At 41.6% G+C, this 24841-nt stretch overlaps 1 protein-coding gene across 50 annotated transcripts in view; it reads right to left on the bottom strand.

The window, feature by feature from the left end:
- Positions 1–24841, bottom strand: part of TTN (titin) — a 276437-nt gene that overhangs the window by 50451 nt on the left and 201145 nt on the right. For all 50 annotated transcript variants that reach the window (XM_086360782.1, XM_086360507.1, XM_086360734.1 and 47 more), the window contains 40 exons: positions 24661–24790; positions 24272–24571; positions 23867–24184; positions 22518–22814; positions 22109–22408; positions 21709–22023; positions 21474–21622; positions 20123–20273; positions 19753–20034; positions 18231–18533; positions 17434–17736; positions 17049–17330; positions 16645–16944; positions 16249–16551; positions 15845–16153; positions 15449–15730; positions 15028–15327; positions 14651–14944; positions 11577–14543; positions 10928–11248; positions 10547–10831; positions 10150–10449; positions 9537–9839; positions 8832–9107; positions 8429–8728; positions 8034–8336; positions 7573–7872; positions 6801–7088; positions 6143–6439; positions 5752–6054; positions 5350–5655; positions 4106–4393; positions 3721–4011; positions 3342–3629; positions 2401–2988; positions 2196–2300; positions 1571–1768; positions 1168–1464; positions 478–1065; positions 84–386 (listed from right to left, as the gene is read on the bottom strand). In XM_086360782.1, the coding sequence (XP_086216908.1) occupies positions 84–386; positions 478–1065; positions 1168–1464; positions 1571–1768; positions 2196–2300; positions 2401–2988; positions 3342–3629; positions 3721–4011; positions 4106–4393; positions 5350–5655; positions 5752–6054; positions 6143–6439; positions 6801–7088; positions 7573–7872; positions 8034–8336; positions 8429–8728; positions 8832–9107; positions 9537–9839; positions 10150–10449; positions 10547–10831; positions 10928–11248; positions 11577–14543; positions 14651–14944; positions 15028–15327; positions 15449–15730; positions 15845–16153; positions 16249–16551; positions 16645–16944; positions 17049–17330; positions 17434–17736; positions 18231–18533; positions 19753–20034; positions 20123–20273; positions 21474–21622; positions 21709–22023; positions 22109–22408; positions 22518–22814; positions 23867–24184; positions 24272–24571; positions 24661–24790 (14413 nt within the window). The remainder of the gene's footprint in view (positions 1–83; positions 387–477; positions 1066–1167; positions 1465–1570; positions 1769–2195; positions 2301–2400; positions 2989–3341; positions 3630–3720; positions 4012–4105; positions 4394–5349; positions 5656–5751; positions 6055–6142; positions 6440–6800; positions 7089–7572; positions 7873–8033; positions 8337–8428; positions 8729–8831; positions 9108–9536; positions 9840–10149; positions 10450–10546; positions 10832–10927; positions 11249–11576; positions 14544–14650; positions 14945–15027; positions 15328–15448; positions 15731–15844; positions 16154–16248; positions 16552–16644; positions 16945–17048; positions 17331–17433; positions 17737–18230; positions 18534–19752; positions 20035–20122; positions 20274–21473; positions 21623–21708; positions 22024–22108; positions 22409–22517; positions 22815–23866; positions 24185–24271; positions 24572–24660; positions 24791–24841) is intronic.

Raw genomic sequence — 24841 nt, forward strand, 5'->3', positions numbered from 1 at the left:
CAAAAATGTTAAGGGTTTGGATTTGGTATAAATTAAATACCAGCACTCCCCAAAGAGCTGTGTTGAAAAAGATAAATACTCACAGGCAACGTCTTTCATTAGAACAGGATTTGAAGCATCACTAGGTGGGCCAATTCCTGCTTTGTTCTCTGCACTGACGCGGAACTCGTAGGTGTTTCCTTCTTGCAGTCCTGTCACTTTGCATCTGAGATCAGAAACCGGAGTCTTTGTTGCTCTCACCCATCGCAAGCTTTTCTTCTCTCTCCTTTCTACATGATACCCTGTGATCTCGCTGCCACCATCATCCACTGGTCTTTTCCAACTGACAGTGGCAGTGTTTTTAGTGACATTGGAAACCTCTGGCTTTCCAGGGGGGCCAGGTGGACCTGAAAAGGAAGCAAATTTGTGAGAAATCTATGATTTCCTAAGCTCTGCTGCAAAGGTTTATGAATCAGTTCCCTTCTATGCTGTACTTACCAAATCTGTCTACCATTTTGACAGGTTCAGACTGTACGGGTTCTCCTTTGCCGTACTGGTTTACAGCTGAGACCCGGAAGACATACTCGTTTCCTTGGATAAGTTTGGTTGCCACATGCCTGCAAGACTGAATATCTTCGGCAACCACTGTCCACAGAAGTCGGCTAGTTTCTCTCTTTTCCAGGACATAGGACTTAATTGGTGAGCCACCGTCTTCCAAGGGAGGTGTCCATGTAAGTGTTGCTTTTTCAGCAGAAACATTACTGATTTCGATGGGACCTGGGGGACCAGGTACATCAAGTACCGTCACCTTCACATGTTCACTCTTTGTGCCAAAAGGATTAGTCGCAGTGATGGTGTATTCACCAGCATCTTTTCTAGTGGCATACTTGACAGCAATCATGGAAGATGTTGGGGTTGAAGTTATCTGAACGATATCTGATGGTCGTATGTCTTTTCCTGCCTTGGACCAACTTGACTTTGGAAGAGGCTTGCCAAGAATGCTAATGGCACTCAGAACGATGGTGTCTCCTGCTTTAACTGTCAGGCCATCTTTTATTGTGGGATCAAGAACAATGGCTGGTGCCTCTGCAAAGGAAAAAAAAGAAAAACAAACATTGTAATCAGAAAAGGAAGGTGGCTTAATTTACTGTTTTTTTTTTTAATGTGCATAAAAAAAAACAGACCTACCATATTCATCTTTGCAGATAATGGTTCCTGTACTTTCTGATGGAGCACTGATAGCACCTGCTGTATTCTTTGCTCTAACTCGGAATTCATATTTTCCACCCTCGACAAGGTCGGTAACAGTAAAGGCACAATCTGGGACGTTAACATGGTTGGCTTTCGTCCAGGATTTAGAGGGAAGCTCTCGCTTCTCTACTATATACCCAGTCAACTTATGGCCACCATCGTATTTAGGTTCAGTCCAGACGAGAGTCACTGAATTCCTTGTTACACTGATAACCTCAGGTTTGCCAGGAGGATCTAAAATAAAGCAACAAACCAACCAACCCAGTCAGCCACACACCAATGTTTTCTTCATGAGGAAATACAAAGAGACATTATACAAAGTCTCTGTATAATGACTTACCAATTGGATCAAGGGCCACAACTGGCTCTGATGGCAGGCTTGGTTTGCCTACTCCTGCTAAATTGATTGCCATAACTCGGAATTCATATTCCAGACCTTCAGTTAGTCCTGTCACTTTGAAGTCTTTCATCCTAATAGGAGTCTTATTAGCTCTCTTCCACAAAAGGCTGTTTCTTTCCTTGAACTCGATGTGATACCCTATAAAAGACCCAGTGATGTGTCAGTTCACATAGAAAGCACAAATGTAGACTGATTTTTAAATACACACACACAGAACAAATAATCATTCCTGTATCTACAGTTTTATTACCTAGCCTTAGGGATATTTTTATCTCCTGGAATAGACTTATTTATGGCACCTTCTGTTGAAACATTTTAACTTATAAAAATAGATACTATCATTTAGAAAGCCTTTATTAACTATTACATTAGGAGTTTTTCATTCAAATGAAGTTAGCTTAATGAATTAGCTTAATTCTTAATGTTCTGAATGCATGATGAACTGAAAAAAGGAACATATACTTTTGGATGTGCAGATAGTACTATAAGTAAGTAGCACAGATTCAGCTTGTTTTCGGGGAGGAAGATTAATGTAAATGCTCTAGGATAAGAGCCAAGAAAATACCTGTAATCGGAGAGCCTCCAGTTTTCCTGGGGTCGGTCCATGTTAGAGATACGGAGTCATGTCTGACATCCACGATATTGGGAGGTGGGGGAGCATCAGGCACATCTAGGAAAAAGCAGATAATTCAAGATTTATAATCAGGAATGTATTTGAAATGAACCAGAACCATGTTCTGCTTTATGTTTTCTGACCTTGAGACACTTACCAAATGGGTGTCTGGCAACAATTGGCTCTGATTTCAGACCCTCTCCTACACCGTATTTATTTTCGGCACTGACCCGGAAGGTGTATTCCATCCCCTCGTGGAGTCTCATGACCCTGAAAGTGGTTTTCTGCACAGCCGAGGCACAAGTCACCCACTTGTTGTTTACAGAATCTCTCTTCTCCAGGATGTAGTTGGTGATCTCAGAACCTCCATCGTCCTTTGGAGGACCCCACTTTAAGGTTACGGCTTCTGCTGTGACTTCTTCAAATTTGATCGGTCCAGTGGGGATGCCAGGCTTGCCGACAACTTTTATGGTGAGAGTCCCTTCCTTGGTGCCAGCCACATTCTTCAGTGTGATTGTGTATTTTCCAGCATCAGATTTTCGGCAATCATATACGACAAGAGTGGTGTTAACTGCAGACGACTCGACACTGACTCTTGTGTCTGTTGCTAGAGGGTCTTCCCCTTTCTTCCAGGACACGGATGGAACTGGCTTGCCTTTTATGGGGATCTTAAGACGGAAGTTGCTGTTTTCTTTGGCCAAGTAGCACAAATCAGGTAGGTCCTTTAAGTCAAGGTCGGGAGCCACTGTAAAACAGCAGAGATAAGACATTTTTTAATGCCAGGCAGTTAATTTTTTCAGATCATTATAGTTTTTAGAGGATTTTTATGTAAGCCCAGGAATAGGGCTCAAGAGCACTTTTAGTTTTTTATATGGAGCATTTTAAAAGTCTCTATTGAATTTGTTACAAGGTTATTTCTGTTTTATGCTTTGGTTTTTTGGCCATGAGGCATGTAGGATCTTAACTCCCCGACCAGGGATTGAATTTGAGAACCCCATGTAGTGGAAGGCAAAGTCTTAATCACTGGACTGCCAGGGAAGTCCCAAGAGTGCACTTTTGATGACAAAGGGAAAATGGAGATGATAGCTAAGGGCTTACCGACATCATCCTTTGCCACAGCAGTGATTTCACTTGGGGTGCCTTCTCCATTTTCATTCTCAGCGCTCACTCGGAAGGTATATTCCTTCCCTTCAGTCAAGTCTTTTGTGGTGTACTGTAAGCTTAATGATTTCATGACGCGTTGCCACTTATTTTCTTCAGTCAGGAAATCAACGACATATCCAATAATTCGACTTCCGCCATCGCTGCGAGGCTTCTTCCAGCCTATGCTACAAGATGACTTGGTGACAGAGGTCACCTTCAGGTCCACCACTGGTCCAGGGGTTTCTAAAGCAAAGGAGAAATGATGAGTCCAAGCCCCAGAAAACCAAGGTAAGGTGTGACTCAGAATGATGGGGTGGTAGCTTCATTTGCTTACCAGAAGCTTTGACAGCATCGCGTGTCTCACCAGGATCACCAATGCCATACTCGTTTTCAGCAAACACCCTGAAGAAGTAGGATTTTCCCTCTTCCAGGTTAGATACTCTGAAGCTTGTTTTTGAGCACTCTGTTGTCACAGTAGACCAGGACTTCCTCTCTGCATCACGCTTTTCTACCACATAGTTTATGATGGGGCTTCCACCGTCAATAATGGGAGGATCCCAAGTAATATAAGCAGAATCTTTGGATATTTCTTTGACAGTCACGTTGACGGGTGGCCCGGGAGTATCTGAATAAATAGTGGGTAAATAAGAAATGAATACCTGAAAAACACATTGGCTGCATTTTAAACATATATAGATTGTTTTTCCATGTAGACTTACCAAGCACTTTCACTACAATGGTATATTCCTTTTTACCACAGCTGTTCTCCAGAGTCAAGATGTATTTTCCTGCATCATATTTGTTCACCTTTTCACAGCGCAAGAAGGTGTCAAAGTCAGTGGACTTTATGTCCAGTCCAACCCTTTCTCTTAGATTGACATTTGGTTTAGACCAAGTTATCTTGGGAGGTGGACGTCCTTTTACTGGCACATACAGTCTCATGGTAACTCCAGCACGCAATATGAGTGTCTTCCTCAAATCAGCATCAAGTTCTCCCTCAGGTGGAACTGTTTAAGTTGGAGTGAAGAAAGTTAGAGTAATGTGTATTTCCAAGGACTGGCCTGATAACTCCTAAAATATGTTTCTGATTTCTAGTTCTTAAAAAAATCCTTAACATAATCCTCAGAACTTTTGCCAACTATCTTAAGACTCTGTAGCAATTATTGACCTTTCTATTTTCTAGTATCCTATGGGCCAGCCCACGTTTTCCCTGGAGGATCTGCATCTCCTTATCTCATGAACCTTACATACTCTTAAACTCTCTGTATATTACAAGTAGATGACTGATTTGGGGCTTTCTTCCAGTGAAAGCACTCTGCTGTACACTCTGGCTTTCTTTGTTTCATTGTAGGAAGAAAAGTACACAGTGGGTGGAGTGTAATTCAAAGTAATAGGAGCATTGATTAGGGAGAATAAGTGAATAGAAGAAATGGTGGGAAAAGAAATTAAAATGGAGAGGGGTGGATTGGAAGAGAAAATAAAAACCTAAGAATGATAAATAGCTCACTGCTGCTGCTGCTAAGTCACTTCAGTTGTGTCAGACTCTGTGCAACCCCATGGACAGCAGCCCACCAGGCTCCTCTGTCCACAGGATTTTCTAGGCAAGAATACTGGAGTGGGTTGCCATTTCCTTCTCCAAAATAGCTCACTACTTAGTTAAAAAAAAAAAAAAAAAAAAAAAACTTTTTATTCTCAATAAAATCTCTATATTCCATAATCTTTTGAAGACAGGAAATTCTCAGGTAAGTAAGAAAAGCATTTCAAAACCACAAATCACCTTGCCTTCCATTGGCTTGTTATACAGTACCATAAAGTACCAACCCAGCCCTCCTACAACATACTTCTAGAGTTACCAACCCTAAAACTTGTAAATAAATTAATCTACATAGAGGAGTTCTATATATTCCTCCTTACAGTACGACTGATGAAAAGAGTTCTGTATATTTCTCCTGGTAATACTTACTTAAAATGTCCTTGGGACAGTGTTTGTCTGGCACATCACTGGGGTCACTGTATCCAATCTTATTAACGGCATACACGCGGAACTGGTATTCTGTGTTTTCCATTAGGCCAGTAACCTCAAAGCGGGTTTTCTGGAGCTTCTGTGGTAAATTGCACCTCACCCAGTTATCTGAATCAGCTCGTTTTACTTCAACAAGGTAACCAATGATAGGACTGCCACCGTCATAGGCTGGCTTGCCCCACGTTAGACTCACAGAGCTCCGGGTTGTGTCATATACTTTGGGGAAAGCTGGTGGTCCAGGAGGATCTGAGGATAATAATAGAAAAATTTCATGAAGACCTCATTCCCAGTTGTTGAATGCTGATTATCACACATCTGTGGGACTCTTCCATGAAAACTTACACAGAGGATCTTGGGCATAAACAGCTTTGGAGGCATCACTGGGTTTGCCTGGTCCAGCCTTGTTGATGGCTATAACTCGGAACTCATATTCTGTGCCTTCTTGGAGACCTGTTGCTTTTATTGTTCTTTCTATCACAGGTTTTCTGTTGACTTTAGTCCAATTAACTGCATGGGTTTCCCGCTTTTCAACCAAATAGCCGGTGATGGGGGAGCCACCATCATCTGCTGGAGGCTTCCAGCTGACTGTCATGTGGTCTTTGGTTACGTTGCTAATAACAGGGGGGTCACAGCGTCCGGGAGGGTCTGCAGAGATTAACCGGCAGGTTTATGTCCTGGTCTAAAAGGTAATATTTAAAAAGCAGAATGAAAAACTGCAGGAAAACGTTCTTACCGTATGGGTTTTTGGCAATTGCTGGCTCAGTTAAGATCGGGTCACCCACTCCGTATTTATTTTCAGCACAAATTCGGAACTGATACTCGTGGCCCTCTATCAGCTTCTCCACACTGCAGCTGGTGATGGGCACGGTAGCAGAGACTTGCGCCCAGTTGGGTCTGCTCGTTTCACGTTTGTCAACAATGTAGTTGGTGATTTCTGAGCCTCCATCTTCAAGAGGAGGTTCCCAAGAAAGCATTGCACGATCCGAATACATTTTGTTGATTTTAACGGATGCTGGAGGACCTGGTTTATCTGAAAGGATACGAAAGAAAAGTTAAGTCTTTCACCCAAACATATGAAATAGGGGATGAACAGAGTGGAGGACTGGAGACCTGGGCTGCTGTCTTTATACTATCATTAACTTCCTGTATGACCTTGGAAGTTACTTTTCTCCAGATTTTAATTTCCTCATATCTAAATTTATATATCTGGAATATGTGATCTCTAATGGTCTTTTCAGCTGTAAAACACTACTGTTCTGTGTTGAGAATAATTCCATGATGACAAAAGAAACATCAAGTTAGGTATCTTTTCTCACATGTTATTTTGTAAATTCTATGACATCACATTAACCAATGTGAACCCTGAGAGTCTAGTGAAATGCTTTAGTTACCTAACACTTTGAGCTTGATAGTGGCTGATTTGGAGCCACTTGGGTTTTCAGCAGTGATGGTGTAGTCCCCTGAGTCTTTCCGGGTCACGCTGAACAGCTCCAGGGTGCACAGGTTCCGCTTCATGGCCATCTTGATCCCTTCCGATGGTTTCAGCAGTGTGCCATCCTTCTTCCAAGAGACTGTGGGCTTCGGTTTGCCAAAAACAGTAGCATCCAGGCAAACGTTGGTTCCAGCTTTCACGGTAAGCAAAGATTTCATAGCCACGCTCAGCTCTATCCTGGGAGGTACTGGAAAGAAGTAAGATAAAGGGATTTAATATATGCAAAGCTATATTATATAATGCTTATTTGTAAAAGTGAGAAATAAATAGGCTATCTTTTTCAAGATGGGATTTTCTTAAAGTAACTATTCATTATAAAAGAAATGCAAGTTTAATGCCAAAATTTGATAATGCTGACAGTATAAAGAAAAAAGTAAAGATATTACTCATCATCCCAGCATCCTGAAAGCTTCACTCTTATCATTTTGGTGCATTTTTGGGGGGCATCTTTCTGTGCATGTGTATGGTTAAAAGTATATGGTCTTCACAGTTCGCTATCTTTTTAGTTTAACATGTTATTCTCTATAATCATAATTTTTAATGTCTGTATACAAAGTACCTATCATTTTATTTGTCCTTATTTTCATAGATGTAGATTTAGTTTTTTATTAGGGGAAACATATATTATGAGTGATGTCTTCCTTTGCCTAGAATGTCCAACAGAATCTTACCACTTTCTGCCATGATAGTCACTGGATCGGAAGGTTCAGAAGGTTGGCTAATATTTACTGCGGTCTTGGCAATTGCTCTGAATTGATACTGAGCATTCTCTTCTAAGCCAGTCACTGTGAACTCTTCCTGGGGAATCTGGTGAGGTGAAGTATTACACCGTATCCACTGATCACCAGGAAGTTTGCAAGCTTCTACGAAATAGCCAATAATTTTGCTGCCCCCATCATGCTTAGGACGAGCCCAGACAAGAGATACAGTACTCTTGGAAACATCAATGACTTCAGGCTTGCCAGGAGGATCTAGAACCAAAAGAGATATTCTCAGCATTTGTCTTAACAGCAGAAATGTTCTATTTCACTGTATCACCCAGAACATATTCCTGAATGGAAATAGTAACATTTAGAGATGCTAAGATTTAAATGTGTCCTCATAATACTTAAAAAAAAAAAAAATTACTCACCAACTGGAGTTCTTGCAGTCACATATTCAGTTGGTTTGCTGGGTGGGCTGGATCCAGCTTTGTTTAGGGCATAGATTCTGAATGAATACTCAAGGCCTTCTACCAGGCCAGCACAGGGATATTCAGTTGACCGGACAGGGGTGTCATTGGCTTTCACCCAGAGCAAACTGTTTCTTTCTTTGCGTTCAATCAGGTAGCCAGTAATGGGGCTGCCTCCATCGCTGTCGGGTCTGTCCCATGCCACAAAGATGCAGTCTTTGTTGACTTTAGTGACGCGTGCGTTCTTGGGTTCACTTGGAACACCTGGAGATGAAAACCAGGGAGATGTCAGTTTCTAGCCTAAGTAACAGATGAGAAAGAAAACAGTTCAGTTTTTCGTCCTAAAAGGAACATACCAAATGGGAACTTAGCCACCATCTTCGGAGATGTAAGAGGCTCTGAAATGCCAAATCGATTCTCTGCACGGACCCGGAAGATGTACTCTTGGCCTGGGATCAGTTTTCCAACCCTGCAGGAAGTTTTTGTCACTGAAGCTAGAGCTGTCACCCAGTCACCTCGGCTCACGTCACACTTCTCCACGATGTAATTGGTGATGTTACTGCCTCCGTCCTCCAGAGGAATGTGCCAGGACAGGGAGCAGGCATCGGCGTCTATGTCAGAAATGTCAAACGGAGGCTGCGGGGGTCCAGGAGCGTCTGCGTGAACCGAGAGGAGAGAAAGGTAAGGACAGGAATGGGACTGGAAAAAATGCTTCTGATCTTCACATGTGGATGGCTGTTTGTCTAATGCTGAACCTACCCATGACGATGACTTTGATTTTCTGAGTGTCTGTCCCAGAACTGTTCTCTGCAGTGAGGCTATAGTAACCGCTGTCTTTCCTAGTAACATCTTTTATGATCAGAACTGAAGAATTCTCTGCTTTATGCACAGCCAGGTGGCTGGACGTGACAACGTCATCTTCTCCTTTTTTCCATTTACAGACCGGATTAGGCTTTCCATACACATGGGCTTCGATTCGGAGTTTCTTCCCAGCTTTGATAGTAATCTGCTCTGGCATGAGGATCTTGGGTGGCACTGAAAGTAAGATGAAGATACATTAATTTTGTGGGGAGGTTAAATTTCCTCTAATGAGGAACTATACTAGTGTTTTTCAAGTGGTGAATAATAACCCATTAGCAGGTTCCAGGTGATGTTTGCATCACTGCTAATACTTTTTAAAAAGAATGAGATTGAATTGAAAATACCAGAGTCCAGCATACATAATAAGGATGGGTGTTGCTCTAAGAAACTTCTTTTTAAGGTTATATACATGTCTGTGTGTGCTGTGTCATGATTTAAGTTGTTTTACCATGTGCTGTGGGTGCAAATGTTTTAAAACCACTATTCTCTCCTATATTTCAGGTATTTATGGAATTAGATTCTTCAGGGATAAATGTCTCCATGTCAAAAGAAAATTCTTGTAAACTTTTATCACATGATAAAAATGACTCAGTGTCCACGTACATAGCTGTTCTTTGGCTTCGTACACGCCTTCAGCTTCTCTCGGCAAACTGACTCCCACGGCATTTCTGGCCGCTACTCTAAATTTGTATTTCTTCCCTTCCTTGAGGCCAGTGACTACCAGGCTGAGGTCTTTCACCACTGAGTACTCTGTCCAGCGATCTGCAGGCTGCTCCTCTTCCCTGTAACTAACGATGTAGCCGTCGATTTTAGCGCCTCCGTCACGCAGGGGTGGTAACCAGGCTAATACAGCGCTGTTCTTTGTCATTTCAGTAACCTCGAGTTTCCTGGGGGGATCCGGCTCACCTGGAAGAAAAACATGATTAAGAAAAAACTGTCCAGGTCGCCAAATCCATCCCTTTGTAATATACATCAATGTTTTCATATGCCACCTGCTTCAAAGTTATGTGGGAAAGGTGGTTCGGGCTGTTGAAAGTAAAAAGTACTCGAGGAGGCAGATCAGAAGTCTTCAGTGAGTGAGTGAGATATTTTTTTGTGCTGTGTAGGTTTCTACGAGTTAAAGCCCTTTAGGGTTTTGGTATTTGGTAAGTGTTTGTGTCTTGACTTGATTGAAATCGGGGACTGGGGTTAAGAGGGGAGAAAGGATGTGACTTACTTAGAGGGTCTGTCGCAAGCACTGGTTTGGGGACATCTGTTGGGACACCGGGGCCATACTCGTTGACAGCAGTCACTCTGAAGAAATACTCTGTCCCAGGGACAAGATTGGTGACGTGGAAGCTCGTTTTCTTCACTTCTGGGGTGACTGTCGCCCATGTCTTTCTCTCGGCCTCACGTTTCTCCACGATATAATGTGTCACCTGGCTCCCGCCATCATTCTCGGGAGGGGCCCAGGAAATGTGGCACGATGTTTTAGTGACATCCGAGACTTTTAAATCAGACACGGGCCCAGGGGTATCTGTAAAGAACCACAAGATTAGACATATGAGTTCCCTCAGCCTCCTGATTAACTAAGGAGTTTCTGAAGGGGAGGAAGACAGTTGTTCACCACCCACCTAATACTCTGACATTCACAAACACGGCCTTTTCTCCCGCTGGGTTCACAAGCGTCAAGGAGTATTTTCCTGAGTCGTCACGTGTAGAATTGGGGATGACAAGGAAGGCCATGGTGTCAACCAAATCGACCTGTCCCTTTCTGACCACGTTATCAATACCCACTTTTCTCCAGGTGACCTTAGGGGCTGGTCGCCCTCTCACGATGGCAAATAGTCGGATGGGGCATCCTGCCCTCACGGTGACCAGTTTTCTCATGCTGGCATCCAAGTCAATCTCTGGAGGTTCTACAAATGACACGAAGGCCATTAGTTGACTTCAGAATGTGGGGAAGTCACGTGAGAAGTGAAAACAGTGAACCAAGTGATAACCTAGGGCCTCACCTAGGATTTCTTTAGGTTTAATAGCATCCTTTAGTTCTGCAGGGCGCCCGATGCCAACTTGGTTTTGGGCACAAACCCTGAACTCATATTCCTGGTTTTCATCCAAGCTGGTCACAGTGAATTCCATGCGGACAAGTTGCGCTGCAGCATTGCACCTTTTCCAGCCTTCATCCGGTGACATGTCTGCTTTTTTAGGTCTCATTTCCACAACATAGCCAATGATCGGTGCACCACCATCATACACTGGTTTTCCCCACCCGAGAGTTATGGAACTTTTGGTTGTATCAACCACTTTGAGATTGGTTGGTGGACCAGGTGGTTCTGAAAGTAAATTATGTAAGAATAAATTTACACATGGTTAACCACGATTAGTGATATGTTAATGTATAATTTTATACAGTCTATTCTTAATTAACCACAGATAGTACATTCAATTTCTCAATTGCTAACTAAGTCCTCCTTATGTTCCTTTGTAAATTTAGAATCTACCGTTGTTCGTACATTTTAGGTGATTTGGTAAAAGATCTATTTGGAAAAATACTGGCTATGATAAAGTTTTGATGTTGTGGATTTAAACTTACTTGTCTAATACCTCTGCGTTTGAGATTAAGAGTTGATATAATACCAGAGAAAAACAAGAACATCATACCTATGGGGTCTTTTGCCACCACTGGTCTTGATGGCAAACTTGGTTCTCCAATTCCAACTTCATTTTCTGCCTTGACACGGAACTGATACTCATGTCCTGGAAGGAGATTCTGTACTTTTAGACGTCTCTCGGGAATTGCACTCTTGTTGACAGGGACCCATCGCGTTGAATGTTTTTCCTTTTTCTCCAAATAGTATCCTGTGATGGACTTTCCACCATCATATTCAGGTGGCGCCCAAACCACGGTCATCTCCTCTTTGCTTACTTTAGTGACTTCTGGAGGATCAGGGCGACCAGGTTTATCATATTTGGTTTTTGCAATGACTGGCTTAGTTTCTGTTGGAGGCCCTGTGCCTATTTTATTTTCTGCACGGACTCTGAAGATATATTCATTTCCTTCTATGAGACGTGTTACTGTAGTACCAGGTGTCAAGATAGTAGAGGAAAAGGTGGACCAAACCATTCTCTTGCTCTCACATTTTTCTAAAATATAATTTTGGATCTCACAGCCACCATCATCCTCCGGTGGATCCCAGCGAAGAGAACACCTGTCACTACACACATCAGTAATTTTCAGATTCCTTACAGGACCAGGCTTATCTAAAACATTCACGGTGGCAAAGGCCACAAAACTGCCAGCTGTGTTAGTTGCTGTAACTACGTATTTACCACCATCACTTCGCTTTGCTTTAGTGAGAGAGAATTTAGACGAATCACCACTGGTGTCAATCTTGACCCTTGGTGATCTTGTTAAGTCTGTAGCATCTTTGTCCTTGGTCCAGGAAACTTCTGGAAACGGTTTGCCTCTAACACCTGCCTCAAGTCGAATGGTGTCTCCTGCTTTGACAGTGAGCACACCACTTAACTTCAGGTCGAGTACTGGTTTCTGTAAGTCTTCCTTCACAACAACTTCCTCTGTCTTTACCCAGTCACTTTCCCCACCTTCATTCTTTGTTTGCACTCTGAACTCATAAATCTGGTTTTCCACACATTTGTCAACCATGTAGTGGGTTTCTTTAATGCTTCCTTTATGCACTCTTTCCCAATCAGCAGCGCCCTTCAGCCTCCTTTCAACATGATATGATAGATTTGGGCTACCACCATCATAATCAGGCCGCCTCCATTTTAGATAGACAAATGTCTTTCCTTTATCTGCAATATGAAGGTTTTCAGGCTCCCCTGGTCTATCAATAGGGTTAATAGCCAGAATTGGAGTTTTGGTTTCAATGGTTGGCCCAACACCTACTTTATTCTCTGCACAAACTCGGAAATAGTATTCGTTGTTGGCTAAGAGGTTGGCCTTGATTAATCGCTTAGTGACATCTGAGGCGACAATTGACCAGCCTTTCTGATTTGGTTTGCGATATTCCACTATAAAGTTTGTTATTTCTGAGCCACCATTGTCTAGTGGGTTTTCCCAAGAAATTGTACAGTTCTCTTTGGTTACATTGGTGACCTTTAAGTTCTGGCAAGGCCCAGGTCTGTCAAGGACATTAACGATAGCAAAACCTTGGGCATGTCCACTGCTGTTCTTGGCTGAGATGATGTACTTGCCATGATCAGCTCTAACAGCTTCTTTAATTTGCAACTCAACACGAGGTAGTTCGTGAATGATGTTAACCCGCTTATCTCGGACCAATGCTTTGCCTTCCTTGGACCAAGTTATGTCTGGTTCAGGTCTGCCTTTGACCCGAGCAAGAATGCGGATAGTCTGGCCCACTCTGACGGTGATGACATCACGGCAGGTTACATCAAGTTCTACTTCTGGAGGATGAAGGATGTCCTTTGCAATTACAGATTCTGCTAGTTCGCGTGGCTCTCCCTCTCCCACAATGTTAGCTGCCTTTATACGGAATCTGTACTCATTTCCTTCTATGAGTCCAGGTACCCTAAAGGCACACTGCCTAATGAGTTCATCTTTGTTAATCCTGTCCCACTGTGTTGTCCCAGCTTTCTGACATTCTACAACATAGCCCAGAATGGGGCTACCACCATCGCTGAGAGGCTTTGTCCATACCAGATCAGCTGATTCTCTGGTCTTGTCTTTCAGCTTAGGATTAATAGGTGGTCCAGGTGGTTTGATGGGCCGGCAAGCTTTTATTGGATCAGAACTTGGGGATGGACCGCTTAGTCCTGCAAGATTCTCGGCAAACACTCTAAACTCATATGTATTTCCCTCATAGAGTCCAGTTACTCTGAACTTCAGGTCCGCTAAAGGAGTTTTGTTGACTCGTACCCATTTGCCTGTTACTTCTCGACGCTCCAGATAGTAACCAGTTATTGGACTCCCACCATCAGATTTTGGCAGGGTCCATGCCACTGTTGCAGCGTTTTCAGTAATGTCAGTAACCACTGGTTTACCAGGAGGAGATGGAGGACTAAATTTATGTTTAGCAACAGTCGGTACAGAGTCAAGAGGAGGGCCAATACCAATCTTATTCTCTGCTTTCACTCGGAAGACATATTCATATCCCTTTTGCAGGTGTGGGACTTTCAACTTTGTCTTGCTGCTACCTGAAGAGACCACACCCCATGTATCTTTCTTTGTGTCTTTTTTCTCAACAATGTAATTTATCACAGGGCTTCCTCCATCATCCTTAGGTGGTAGCCATGATATAGTCATATATTCAGGGGTAACTTCCAGTATATTAATAGGGCCTGTTGGTGGGCCAGGAACATCCAGGACAGTAAGATGTACGGCTACTGTTTTGGTGCCGGCTGCATTGGACACTGTGATCTGGTATTCCCCAGTGTCTTTCCTTAAGCAGTTCTTAATGGTGAGTACTGATGAGAAGTTGTCAGTTTCAACTGTATAGTGTTCATCTGTTTTAATCTCATTCCCATCGGTTGTCCACTTTGCAGTAGGAATGGGCACACCTCTGATGATGGCAGGGAATCTGACTGTAGTTCCGGCTTTTACCACAAGGCCTTCAATTAATTTCACATCCAGCTCCACAGATGGAGGCACTGGAAAGTAAACATGAGGAAATTAGATTTTGCTTTTGACAGTATGGATAATATCACAACATGAATAATTTTAAAAAGAAGGAAAATAGTGCCAATCTAAAATTTACCTAGTTTTTCTTGACATTCTATTGGGATAGTTGTGTCAGGGAGACCAAGACCCACAATGTTTTCAGCTTTTACCCGGAATCTATAGGTGTTTCCTTGTTGCAGTCCAGTAACAACACACGCTAAGTTTGTCACGGTCTTGAACTTAATCCAGTCTTGGGTGCCCTCTTCCTGATATTCTACCAAGTATCCTGTGATTGGAGAGCCACCATCGCGGTCTGGCTTATTCCAAACAAGGGAGACTTCAGTCTTGTCAACATCCACATGGTGTAGGTTCTTGGGTGGCCCTGGGGGATCTTTTCAGAAGAAGTTATGATGAATAAACAATATTCTCAAAGACAGTCAAACAGTACTTTTGTATCCAAAGAGAGCAACTTACGTAGGGGATCCACAGCTTTGATGGGTTTAGGTGTTTCCACAAAGGGGCCACGTCCATACTGGTTCTCAGCAGCAACGCGGAAGACATACTGCTTGCCTTCATTAAGATGTTTAGCCAAGTGACTCTTTTTCTTTGATGTAGTTGAAAGAGGTGACCACTCAGTACTGGCAACATCTTTCCTCTCAACCACATAATTTGTAATAACAGAACCACCATCATCCAGGGGTTCCTTCCAAGTAAGGTAACAAGAATCTTTCCTTATCTCACTGACTTCCAGATCTCTAGGTGGCCCAGGCTTATCTGAAAAGTGTTAAACAATGCAGTTATTGTAAGTGATTTAATCCAGCTAAGAACTCAAAATGTATTGAGTTACTTTTATATGTTATTGCATTAAGGCCATCACAAGCACTAAAATTCTTACCTAATACGAGTACTTTTACTGAGACAGTTTTTGAACCAGCTGGATTCTCCACTGTTAAGGAGTAAATGCCACCATCTTCATGGGCAGCATTACGAATTTCAAGCTTGCTGCCAACTGGAGTAACGTCAATTCTTGCTTTAGTTGGAGCCGCTCTGTCTTCCTTTTTCCAGGTTACTTTTGGGAATGGCACTCCTTTGATGATGGCACTAAGCCTCAGAGTATCACCAACCCTTATGTGTTGTTCTCTTGCCATGTTGGCATCAAGAATCAACTCAGGGGGTTCTAGAATAAAGAGAATGGTACTTTCAGATTTGCTTTGTTTGTGTATTTTACAGTTAAGCATAGACGATGAAACCTGTCTTCCTTGCAGAGGCAACTGAGAATGTCTGTACTCACCGAGCCTGTCTTTTACTAGCACTGGCTCAGGAACATGAGCTGGATCTGACTCGCCAGCTGCGTTGACTGCTATTACTCTGAACTTATAGGATTGACCATCCCGAAGACCGGTGACTTTATAGTTAGTTTCAGGACAAGACTCAGGAGTGTGATTGGCTCTTTTCCATTCTTCATCTCCAACTTTCTGGTACTCAACAATATAACCCAGAATCTTGCTCCCACCATCACGACGTGGTGGCTGCCAGGTTAGATCGACTGAATTACATGTTGTATCTATTGCTTCAGGATTAACAGGTGGACTTGGTTTAGCTACAGAATAAAAGAGAAAATCAAAACAGAGTTAGAATACAGCTGGAAACAAACTCAGATAAAGTGAAAGCTGAAAGAATGCTTTAGTACTATACCAATTGGGTCTTTAGCAAAGACTGGTTTGGATGGTGGACTTGGGTCTCCAATACCAATTTCATTTTCTGCAGAAACCCGGAATTCATAGTGACACCCCTCTAGAAGATCAGGAACCCTAAATTTAGTGTATGGATGGATAGGCTCTTTGGTAACTCTAGCCCATATTTTAGACATAGTTTCTCTCTTTTCCAGGATGTAGTTTGTGATGGGCTTTCCTCCATCATGTGGCGGGTTCCAGGAGACTAATGCAGAGTCTTTGGTAACTTCTGTAACGATTGGCTGGTCAGGTGCATCAGGAACCCCTATAACAAACATTAGCACAATGTGTTAGACATTTAATTCTTCCTGTTAACAACAGCAAACATTAAATCACTGACAAGAAATACGATGCATACTGAAGCGATCTTTGGCTTTCATTGAGTCAGACACCAGAGGATCACTTATTCCATACAGGTTTTCAGCATGTATCCGGAAAATATAATCTTTTCCTTCAAGCAGTTTAGAAACTTTGCATGTTGTTTTGGCACTTGCAGATGTCACGGGCATCCAAACGTCTTTGCCCACCTCCTTCTTCTCAATAATGTAATTGGTAATTTCACTGCCTCCATCATCTAAAGGCGGCTTCCAAGAGATAACCATGTAATCTTTTGTCACCTCATCAAAAATAACTGGTCCTACTGGTGGTCCAGGACGGTCTGAATAAAAGAAAAAAAAAAAAAAGAACACAGCACAAAATGTTATTTCCATTTCTGCTTCAGAAAGAACAGAATGTTTCTAATACTTTCTAAATAATACTTACCAACAACATTAACTTGACAGACACCCTTCCTGGAGCCTGTACTGTTCTCCACAACCACAGAGTATTTGCCAGAATCTGAACGCTTGGCCTTGAGCTTCTCTAGAGCAAGTGTCGTCGGGGTGGTCTTTATATGAGTGCGGTCATCCTCCAGCACATCAGCTTCATCTTTGAACCAAGAAACTTTAGGCTTTGGTTTGCCTGAGTAACGGCCAGTGAGGGCAAAAGCTTCACCAACTCGAATTGTGAGCTTATCTCTGAAGTCGAGGTCAAGCGTTGGAGGAGCTGAAATGTATAATGATAAAGGCAAATCAGTCTGACTGAGGTCTTACGGTAAATCTGTATGTGTGTACAAGTTTTCAAAGTGTAAGCTGCATTTGACACATACCCAGCTCATCCTTGCAAGTGATTGGCTTGGTGCAAAATGATGGTTTGCCTTGTCCAACAATATTGACAGCACTGACACGGTACTCGTAGGTATCACCTTCTTTTAAGCCTTTCACGGTGTATTTCCTGCTCATCAAGTTGTCACTTGTAACTTTGTGGAACTTCTCAGTTCCAATGAGACGGCTTTCTAGGACATAGTTGATAATGTCAGATCCGCCATCATACTTAGGGGGATTCCAAGTCAAAGTGACAGACTCTTTGGTAACTTCTTTGACTTCCAGGTCTTCAGGACGCTCTGGTACAGCTACAAGTGTGGAGTGACAGTGAGACAAATGTTAAAAATGTAGGAGAATGTGGTAAATATTACTTTCTGAGGATTGCATTTAAACATTAAACTATTTGTTTGGTAAGTGACAAAAGAGATCTCAACATAAAATGAGTAACTAAAAGGGATCCAATACACTCTGATTTCCAGATGACAAAATCGAGGTTAATTGAGACCAGATAATTCAGGAAAGTTCTCCAGAGCTGGTAGTTTTAGAGTTAGTAAACTACTTCATGTTTATGCCATTAAGTGAAAATTTTAAAAGTGCAGTATTATATGGAAGGATCTGAGGAATATGTATTCCCATAATGTCTTTCACAGTCACATTCAAATAGAACCAACATCAGATACTCAGTATTTGTCAAATGAAAGAAATGTTTGGCATTTATTTATACACCTCTTTTGTCACTGCAGTCTTTGATTAAATGAGTGAAGAAGTGATTAAGGATGAAACTGTTTTAAACTTTACTTACTGATTGGATCTCTTATGACAAGTGCATCTGTGGTCTCAACAAATGGGCCCATGCCAATACTATTTTCAGCCGCAATTCGGAAAAAGTAGGCTTTTCCTTGAATGAGACCCTGGACGGTAGCATTATGTCGGGTAACTGTGTATGTCACTGGGGTCCATGCTCTGTGGTCAGCTTCCCGCTTTTCAATTACATAATTGGTGATGGGAGAGCCCCCATCATCTTCTGGTGAGAACCACGTCAGCTTGCAGGAGTCATTGGTCAGGTTGTGAGCCAGGAATGGTATTCCAACAGGACCTGGTACATCTAGAAATAAGAGGGGAAGGTTTCTAGTTGTTTGACTTCAATGAACTACAGGGCTCAACATTTGTTACCCTCTGTTTTTAAAAGGGAGACAAAAATACTGTTACGAAAAAAGCAAGATTTTGTGTTTATTGAGGTTTTTATTTTTTCCTTTCTTTCCTGATGTCTATATCCAACCATATTTTAAAATAAAGTAAGTTTGCAGTAGTTACTGATTGCCCCTGCTTTAACGGAGACTTATGGAACAGCTTTACATATATACACACACATATATACAATTTTTTTAGTAATTTGTGAGTCAGATAAGAGGGTGATGTTGGGAGGAAAGTGCACAGAGGGAGATGCGAGAAGGGTGAGGAGCGGCATGACTATTTTTTGTGTTTAGTTTACTCTCCAGAAGGAAAAGGGGGAGAGAATTTTTTCAGGGTGATCAGTGAATCTGAGTAGCACAGAAGACCCCAAATCTCAGAATGACCAGTGAGACAGTTGCAGTTTAACCTGGAAATACACCACTTTGTAAAGTAACAGCCATTGGACAGAAGAATTGCTCAATGAGATTGTTTCTTCATGCCATTTTCATTAATAAACCAGTTTCATAATATGAATTATGCTCAATAGAGAACTGGTTATTTTAACATAAGAACTGGGTGTTTGGAGTATGGCTGAGCCTAGAGACATGCTGAGAGAGAGATCTGAGTGGGAAGGCTTCACTTTCTGAGCAAATCACTGGAAGAGAGCAGTCAGAGAGAGTTCAACTCAATATTCAGGGACTAGAAATGCAATATTGATAATCCAATATGATGCTTCTCTTTGATTAGCATGTGGACAGCTTCCAAGGGATTTTTGCATTATAAATAGCAGGTCCTAGATGTGAAAAATGGTCAATCTTATTAGCAAACTGTTAAACATTCTTGGACATTTGCAGGAAAGTTGCTTTTATAAAGACTATATAATAATACAGTAAATGCTTATGGTAGCATGCTATACAAAAAAGGCAACATACAGGACTTCATAGTAGGAGTACAGCCATGTTAAAGTATATATTAGATAAACAGTAAGGAGGGAATTTAAAAAAATGCTAATAATAGAGGTTAACGGGATTGTGGGTAATTTTTCTTATTTTCCAAAATATTTGTAATATAGTTTTCTTAATAGTACATCTTTCTTGTAGATGAAATAAAATGTTATTTTTAAAAGATGTGTGGACAAACTGAGTTTTTACCTAATACATCAACGATAATTGTCTTCTTTCTTTCCCCTGCTGCATTTTTAGCAAGAAGAGAATAGACGCCTTGGTGGCTCCTCTGGCAATTCTTGATGACCATGGATGAGCTAATGGCTGTGGTCTCAATGGTGGCCTCTTGAGGTAAAGCTCTTTCATTCATGTTCCAGGTAACAGTTGGAGGAGGCTTTCCAGAGACATAGGCGATGATCCGAATCACCCCTCCAGCATGGACCACAATTCTATCTCTGACGCTGGCATCTAACTGAAGGTCAGGTAATTCTGGAAAACAATTTAAAAATAGTAAGTTGCTTTCATTTCCAATCCAAAATGCAAACATTGATAAAACAATAGAAACATCAGTAATTACCAAGTCTGTCCTTCATTTCAATGGCATCTGTGACTTCTCCAGGTTCTCCAATGCCGGCAATGTTGACTGCTCTAACTCTAAATTTGTAGAATGCTCCTTCTTTCAATCCTGTCACAACAAGTTTTGTTCCTCTCACTTCTTTATCTTTAGCCTAGGGAAAAGTCACAGCCATTTTATAATTAGAATACAGTGTGTGACATGCGTGCTCAGTTATGTCTGACTTTTTGTGACCTTATGGACTGTAGCCTGCCAGGCTCCTCTGTCCATGGGATTTTCCAGGCAAGAATACTGGAGAGGGTTGCCTTTCCTCGTCCAGGGCATCTTCCCAACCTAAGGATCTAACCCGTTGTCTCATGTCTCCTGCCTAGGAAGTGGGTTCTTTACCACTGTGCTACCTGGGAAGCCCCTGGAATACAGTAATGCTTTCTTATCTGTGGTTTTATTTACCACAGAAGTCATTGGGAATCTGAAAATACTAAATGGAAAATAGTTTCCATAAATAAACAATTCATCAGTTTTAAACTGAGTTCCATTCTGAGCAATATAATGATATCTTGGGTCATCCTGCTCCATCTCTGCTTGGGAAGTGAACCATCTGGCTTCCCTGGTGGCTCAGTGGTAAAGAATCCATGTGCCAATGCAGGAGACGCAGGTTTAATCCCTGAGTCAGGAAGATCTGGAAAGGAAAAGGCAACCCCCTCCAGTATTCTTGTCTGGGAAATCCCATGGACAGAGAAGCCTGGTGGGCTACAGTCCATAGGATCATAAAGAGTCGGACATGACTGAGCAAACAGCAGCCCCTAAACAATAACCTGCCCATTAGTATAAGAAAAACCATAGTATATAGAGAGCGCTCAGTATAATTCTTGGTTTCAACCATCCACTGGGGGGGTCTTAGAATGTATCCCTTGGGGATAGAAGGGGACTACTGTAGTTTTTTAATAGCTTTCCAAAGTGTAACAATAGTGTCTTCACTCTCTTTGGGAAAATTATTGTCAATTTAGGTTTAATGGATCAGATATTATAGGTAAATACTGAATGGAAGCAATTATATTTTACAATATTGTCAAATGATTGAAAAAACTGTACTGTACTTATTCTACTTTTTTAAGCTTTAGAGCCAAAAGGTTCATCATAATAAAACTTAAGTTTTTTATAATTAAATTTATTTTTAATTGAAGGATAATTGTTTTAAGGACAAATTTTGATAAAATTTTTGATATAAGATGTCTGGATTATCAGTTAAACTATTTTTCTGATTTCTTAATTTAAAAAATACAGGTAAGAATGAGAATAACTATACATGTTCAGTTTATTTACAGTATATTCCCATCATGCCAAGTTTAGCTACCTTTTCCCATTCTTCTTTTCCTTCTTCTTTATATTCAACGATATATCCTGTTACTCTGGACCCACCATCTTTTAGTGGGGGAGACCACTCCAGATCCGCAGATGATTTAGTCCAGTCTGTAACTTTGGGAAATGGAGGGCCAGGAGGTGCTGGAAAGAACCAGTAGACATTATTCTTGACTTTTCCATGGTACTTTTGGGAAGAAAAAAGAAACAGGAATGGTTTGAAGGCTTACCAATTGGATCTCTAGCAGTTGCTGGGTCTGATGGCAGACTTGCTGGCCCCACACCAGCAGCATTGATGGCATATACCCGGAATTGATAATCAGAACCTTCAATGAGACCAGTCACTTTGTAGGAAACACCCAAAGTCATGGCTTTGATAGGATCTCGGTTAACTCTCTTCCATCTCTTTGTAGTGGTGTCTTTCATTTCTAGCCAATATCCGGTCACAGGAGAGCCTCCATCGTATTCTGGCTCTTCCCAATTGACAGTCATGGAGTTTCGAGTCACACTGCTAACTGTTGGCTTATCTGGTGCTCCTGGGACAGCTGTGACAAAAATCACAGTGATTTATAAGAAATTATGAAAGACAAAGGCAATAATGACTTTGAATGTGAACTATGTGATACTTACAGAAGAGGTTTCTCGCTGTTTCAGGTTCGCTGTCAAGAGGCTCCCCAATGCCGTATTTATTCTGGGCCATGATTCGGAATACATACTCATGGCCTTCTAGCAACTTGGGAATTGTGTACGTGCATTCTTTGGGCTCACTGGAGACACGCACCCATGTCTTCCTGTTAGCTTCTCTTTTCTCAATTACATAGTTTGTAATCTTAGACCCACCATCGTCTATAGGTGGAAGCCAAGATAATGTCATCTGATCTGCTGAAATAGATTCGAACTTTATTGGTCCCACTGGAGGGCCAGGGCGACCTAAAATGGTTTTAAAAGAGAAACGCTTTTAAGGGAAAGATCTTAAAACCAAATATTACGTTTATGAACAGAAAGTCATGTAGTTTGAATAAAATCATGTCATCTTTACCAAGGACATTCAGTCTCATTTCCTTTGATGCTGTTCCCAGGTTATTCACAGCTGTGATGGTGTATAAGGCAGTGTCACTCCTGCGAGACTGTGGGATCACTAGGGTGCAAGTGTCATCCACCACCAGTTTGTTGACATGGGTATCATAGACAATGGGTTCTTTGTTATCAGGCTTCTTTGGAGGAGCTTTAAACCAGGTCAGTGTCGGAAATGGCACACCTTTAATTTTGGCCACAATGTTAACATCAGTTCCTTCTTCAACCTCCATGAATTCTTTTAGCTCAATTGCAGGTGGGCCTAGATTATTTAAAAAAAAAAAAATGTTGTCATTAGAAACATAAAACACTAAAGGATCAGACGTATTGAATAGAATTCATAAAGAACAGATCTGTCTTCAGCTAATTTGTACCAGTTTGGGGGACAGGCATAGGTGGTCATCATCCTTTATTGATCTATATGTAGCTATGTATCAGCTATTGCCTGTCTCTTACCTGGCATCATTATGATTGTAGATACTGAAAGAAGTGCAACTGTAGTAAGTAGTTTAGGCTTGGGAGTTCTTTTATGATATTCCCTAATATTTATTCAGAGTAATGAAGGGACCTATTTTGTTCTGAGATGACTTCTCCTTTTAAGAAATATAACTGCTAGTAGAGGCAGAGCAATTTTCCCTTTTTCATGAATTTAGTATAAGAATATGCAAAGTGGCTGGTGACTACCACTTTCCTAAGTTTAGAAGAGAGAACTAACACATACACAGCAGTAGAGATGGTAACAATAATTACAGGAAGAATTATTAGCATATTTCTGTGGATATTTTATCTCTTAAAATGGATGTATCTTTTTCTCAGAGAAGAATCAATATAGTTTTAATAAAACCCATGTAATCTTTACTCAAGGACACTCAATGTCATTTCCTTTGATGTTGTTATCAGAGTATTCATGGTTATCATGATATGTGAACAAGTTTCTTTTTCTCAAGTAGAAAGAGACTTGACTATGAATATAAATGGGCCCTGGCAGTTGCTAACAAAATAACTGGTTACTTTTTGCCCCTTTTGAGGAGCATGCAGAGGAGCTGTTTTATCTTTTGGTAAGTAAAACAGCCTGCTGTGGAAAAAAATCAGAGTAAGGAAACTCCACACAGTATCTCCTTTTAGTAAAGGAAAGGTAACCTGTAAGGAAATGTGATAATTCTGTGGGAGTTCAGTGTTTAGGTAACAGGCCCGTGTCCAGACTCAACCCATGGGAGCTTCCAATGCACAGACACATCTTTTTATTTTGGATTTTTGAGTATCTAGGAAGGCATCCATAAAGAGGACCTTCTCCAATCACATGTTGGTACGTACATGTCTGGTCTTTGACGATCACGGGGCCAACAGTGGCTGAAGGTTTGCTGACTCCTGCAGCATTGACGGCTTTGACTCTGAATTCGTATTCCCCACCCTCGATGAGGTCTTCCACGGTAAATTCCAGTTCTTCCACGTCACGCTTATTGCACTGTCTCCATGCTTCTTTCTTTGTCCCAGTAGGATCCCATGCAAGGCACTCAACAATATAGTGGGTGACAGGGGAGCCCCCGTCATTCTTTGGGGGTTTCCATGACAGGTGTACGGTGTTCTTTGTTACAAGGCCAATCTTCAGTTTAATAGGGGGATCAGGAGGATCTTTAAAAATAAAGTATGAATCGTTTACAACAATACATTTCAGGTTTCAATTAGGAAGCTAATTTAATCTTTGACTTAAAAACTTACATATTGGGTCTCTGGCAGTGGTCCTCTGAATCGTTTCCGCGGGAGCACCAACACCAAAACGGTTTTCTGCCCGCACGCGGAAGAAATATTCCTGTCCGGCGATGAGGTCCGGGACGACAAATGAGGTGCTTACACAGTTGGGATTGACTTTAGTCCAAGCTTTTCCGTCAATAGTCCTCTTCTCAATAACATAGCCTTTGATCCTGTCTCCTCCGTCGTCATCTGGCATCTTCCATGAAAGTCTGCAACTGCCCCTTGTGATGTCACTGACTTTCAGATCTTTGGGTGGCCCTGGTACATCTGTTGGATGCAAATCACAATGTAAACAGTGCTATCTTGTTTAAAATAATTTGTTCTTATTCTATAATAACTTTTAAAGCCTTTCTTACCCATGACTTTAACTCTGCAATTTGCAGTCTTTTGTCCTGCTTTATTCTTGGCTGTGATGCTGTATTTGCCTGAATGAGATCGTTTACATTCCGGAATAATAATTACTGATGAATTTTCAGCAGTCTCCAGCTGTACAAAGAAAGCAGTAGTCATACAATGAATGAAATAATAGCAGTATTG

This window comes from Bos grunniens, chromosome 2, assembly GCF_055505025.1.
Source record: "Bos grunniens cultivar Pamir isolate PY7600 chromosome 2, Bosgru_T2T1.0, whole genome shotgun sequence".
NCBI lineage: Eukaryota > Metazoa > Chordata > Mammalia > Artiodactyla > Bovidae > Bos > Bos grunniens.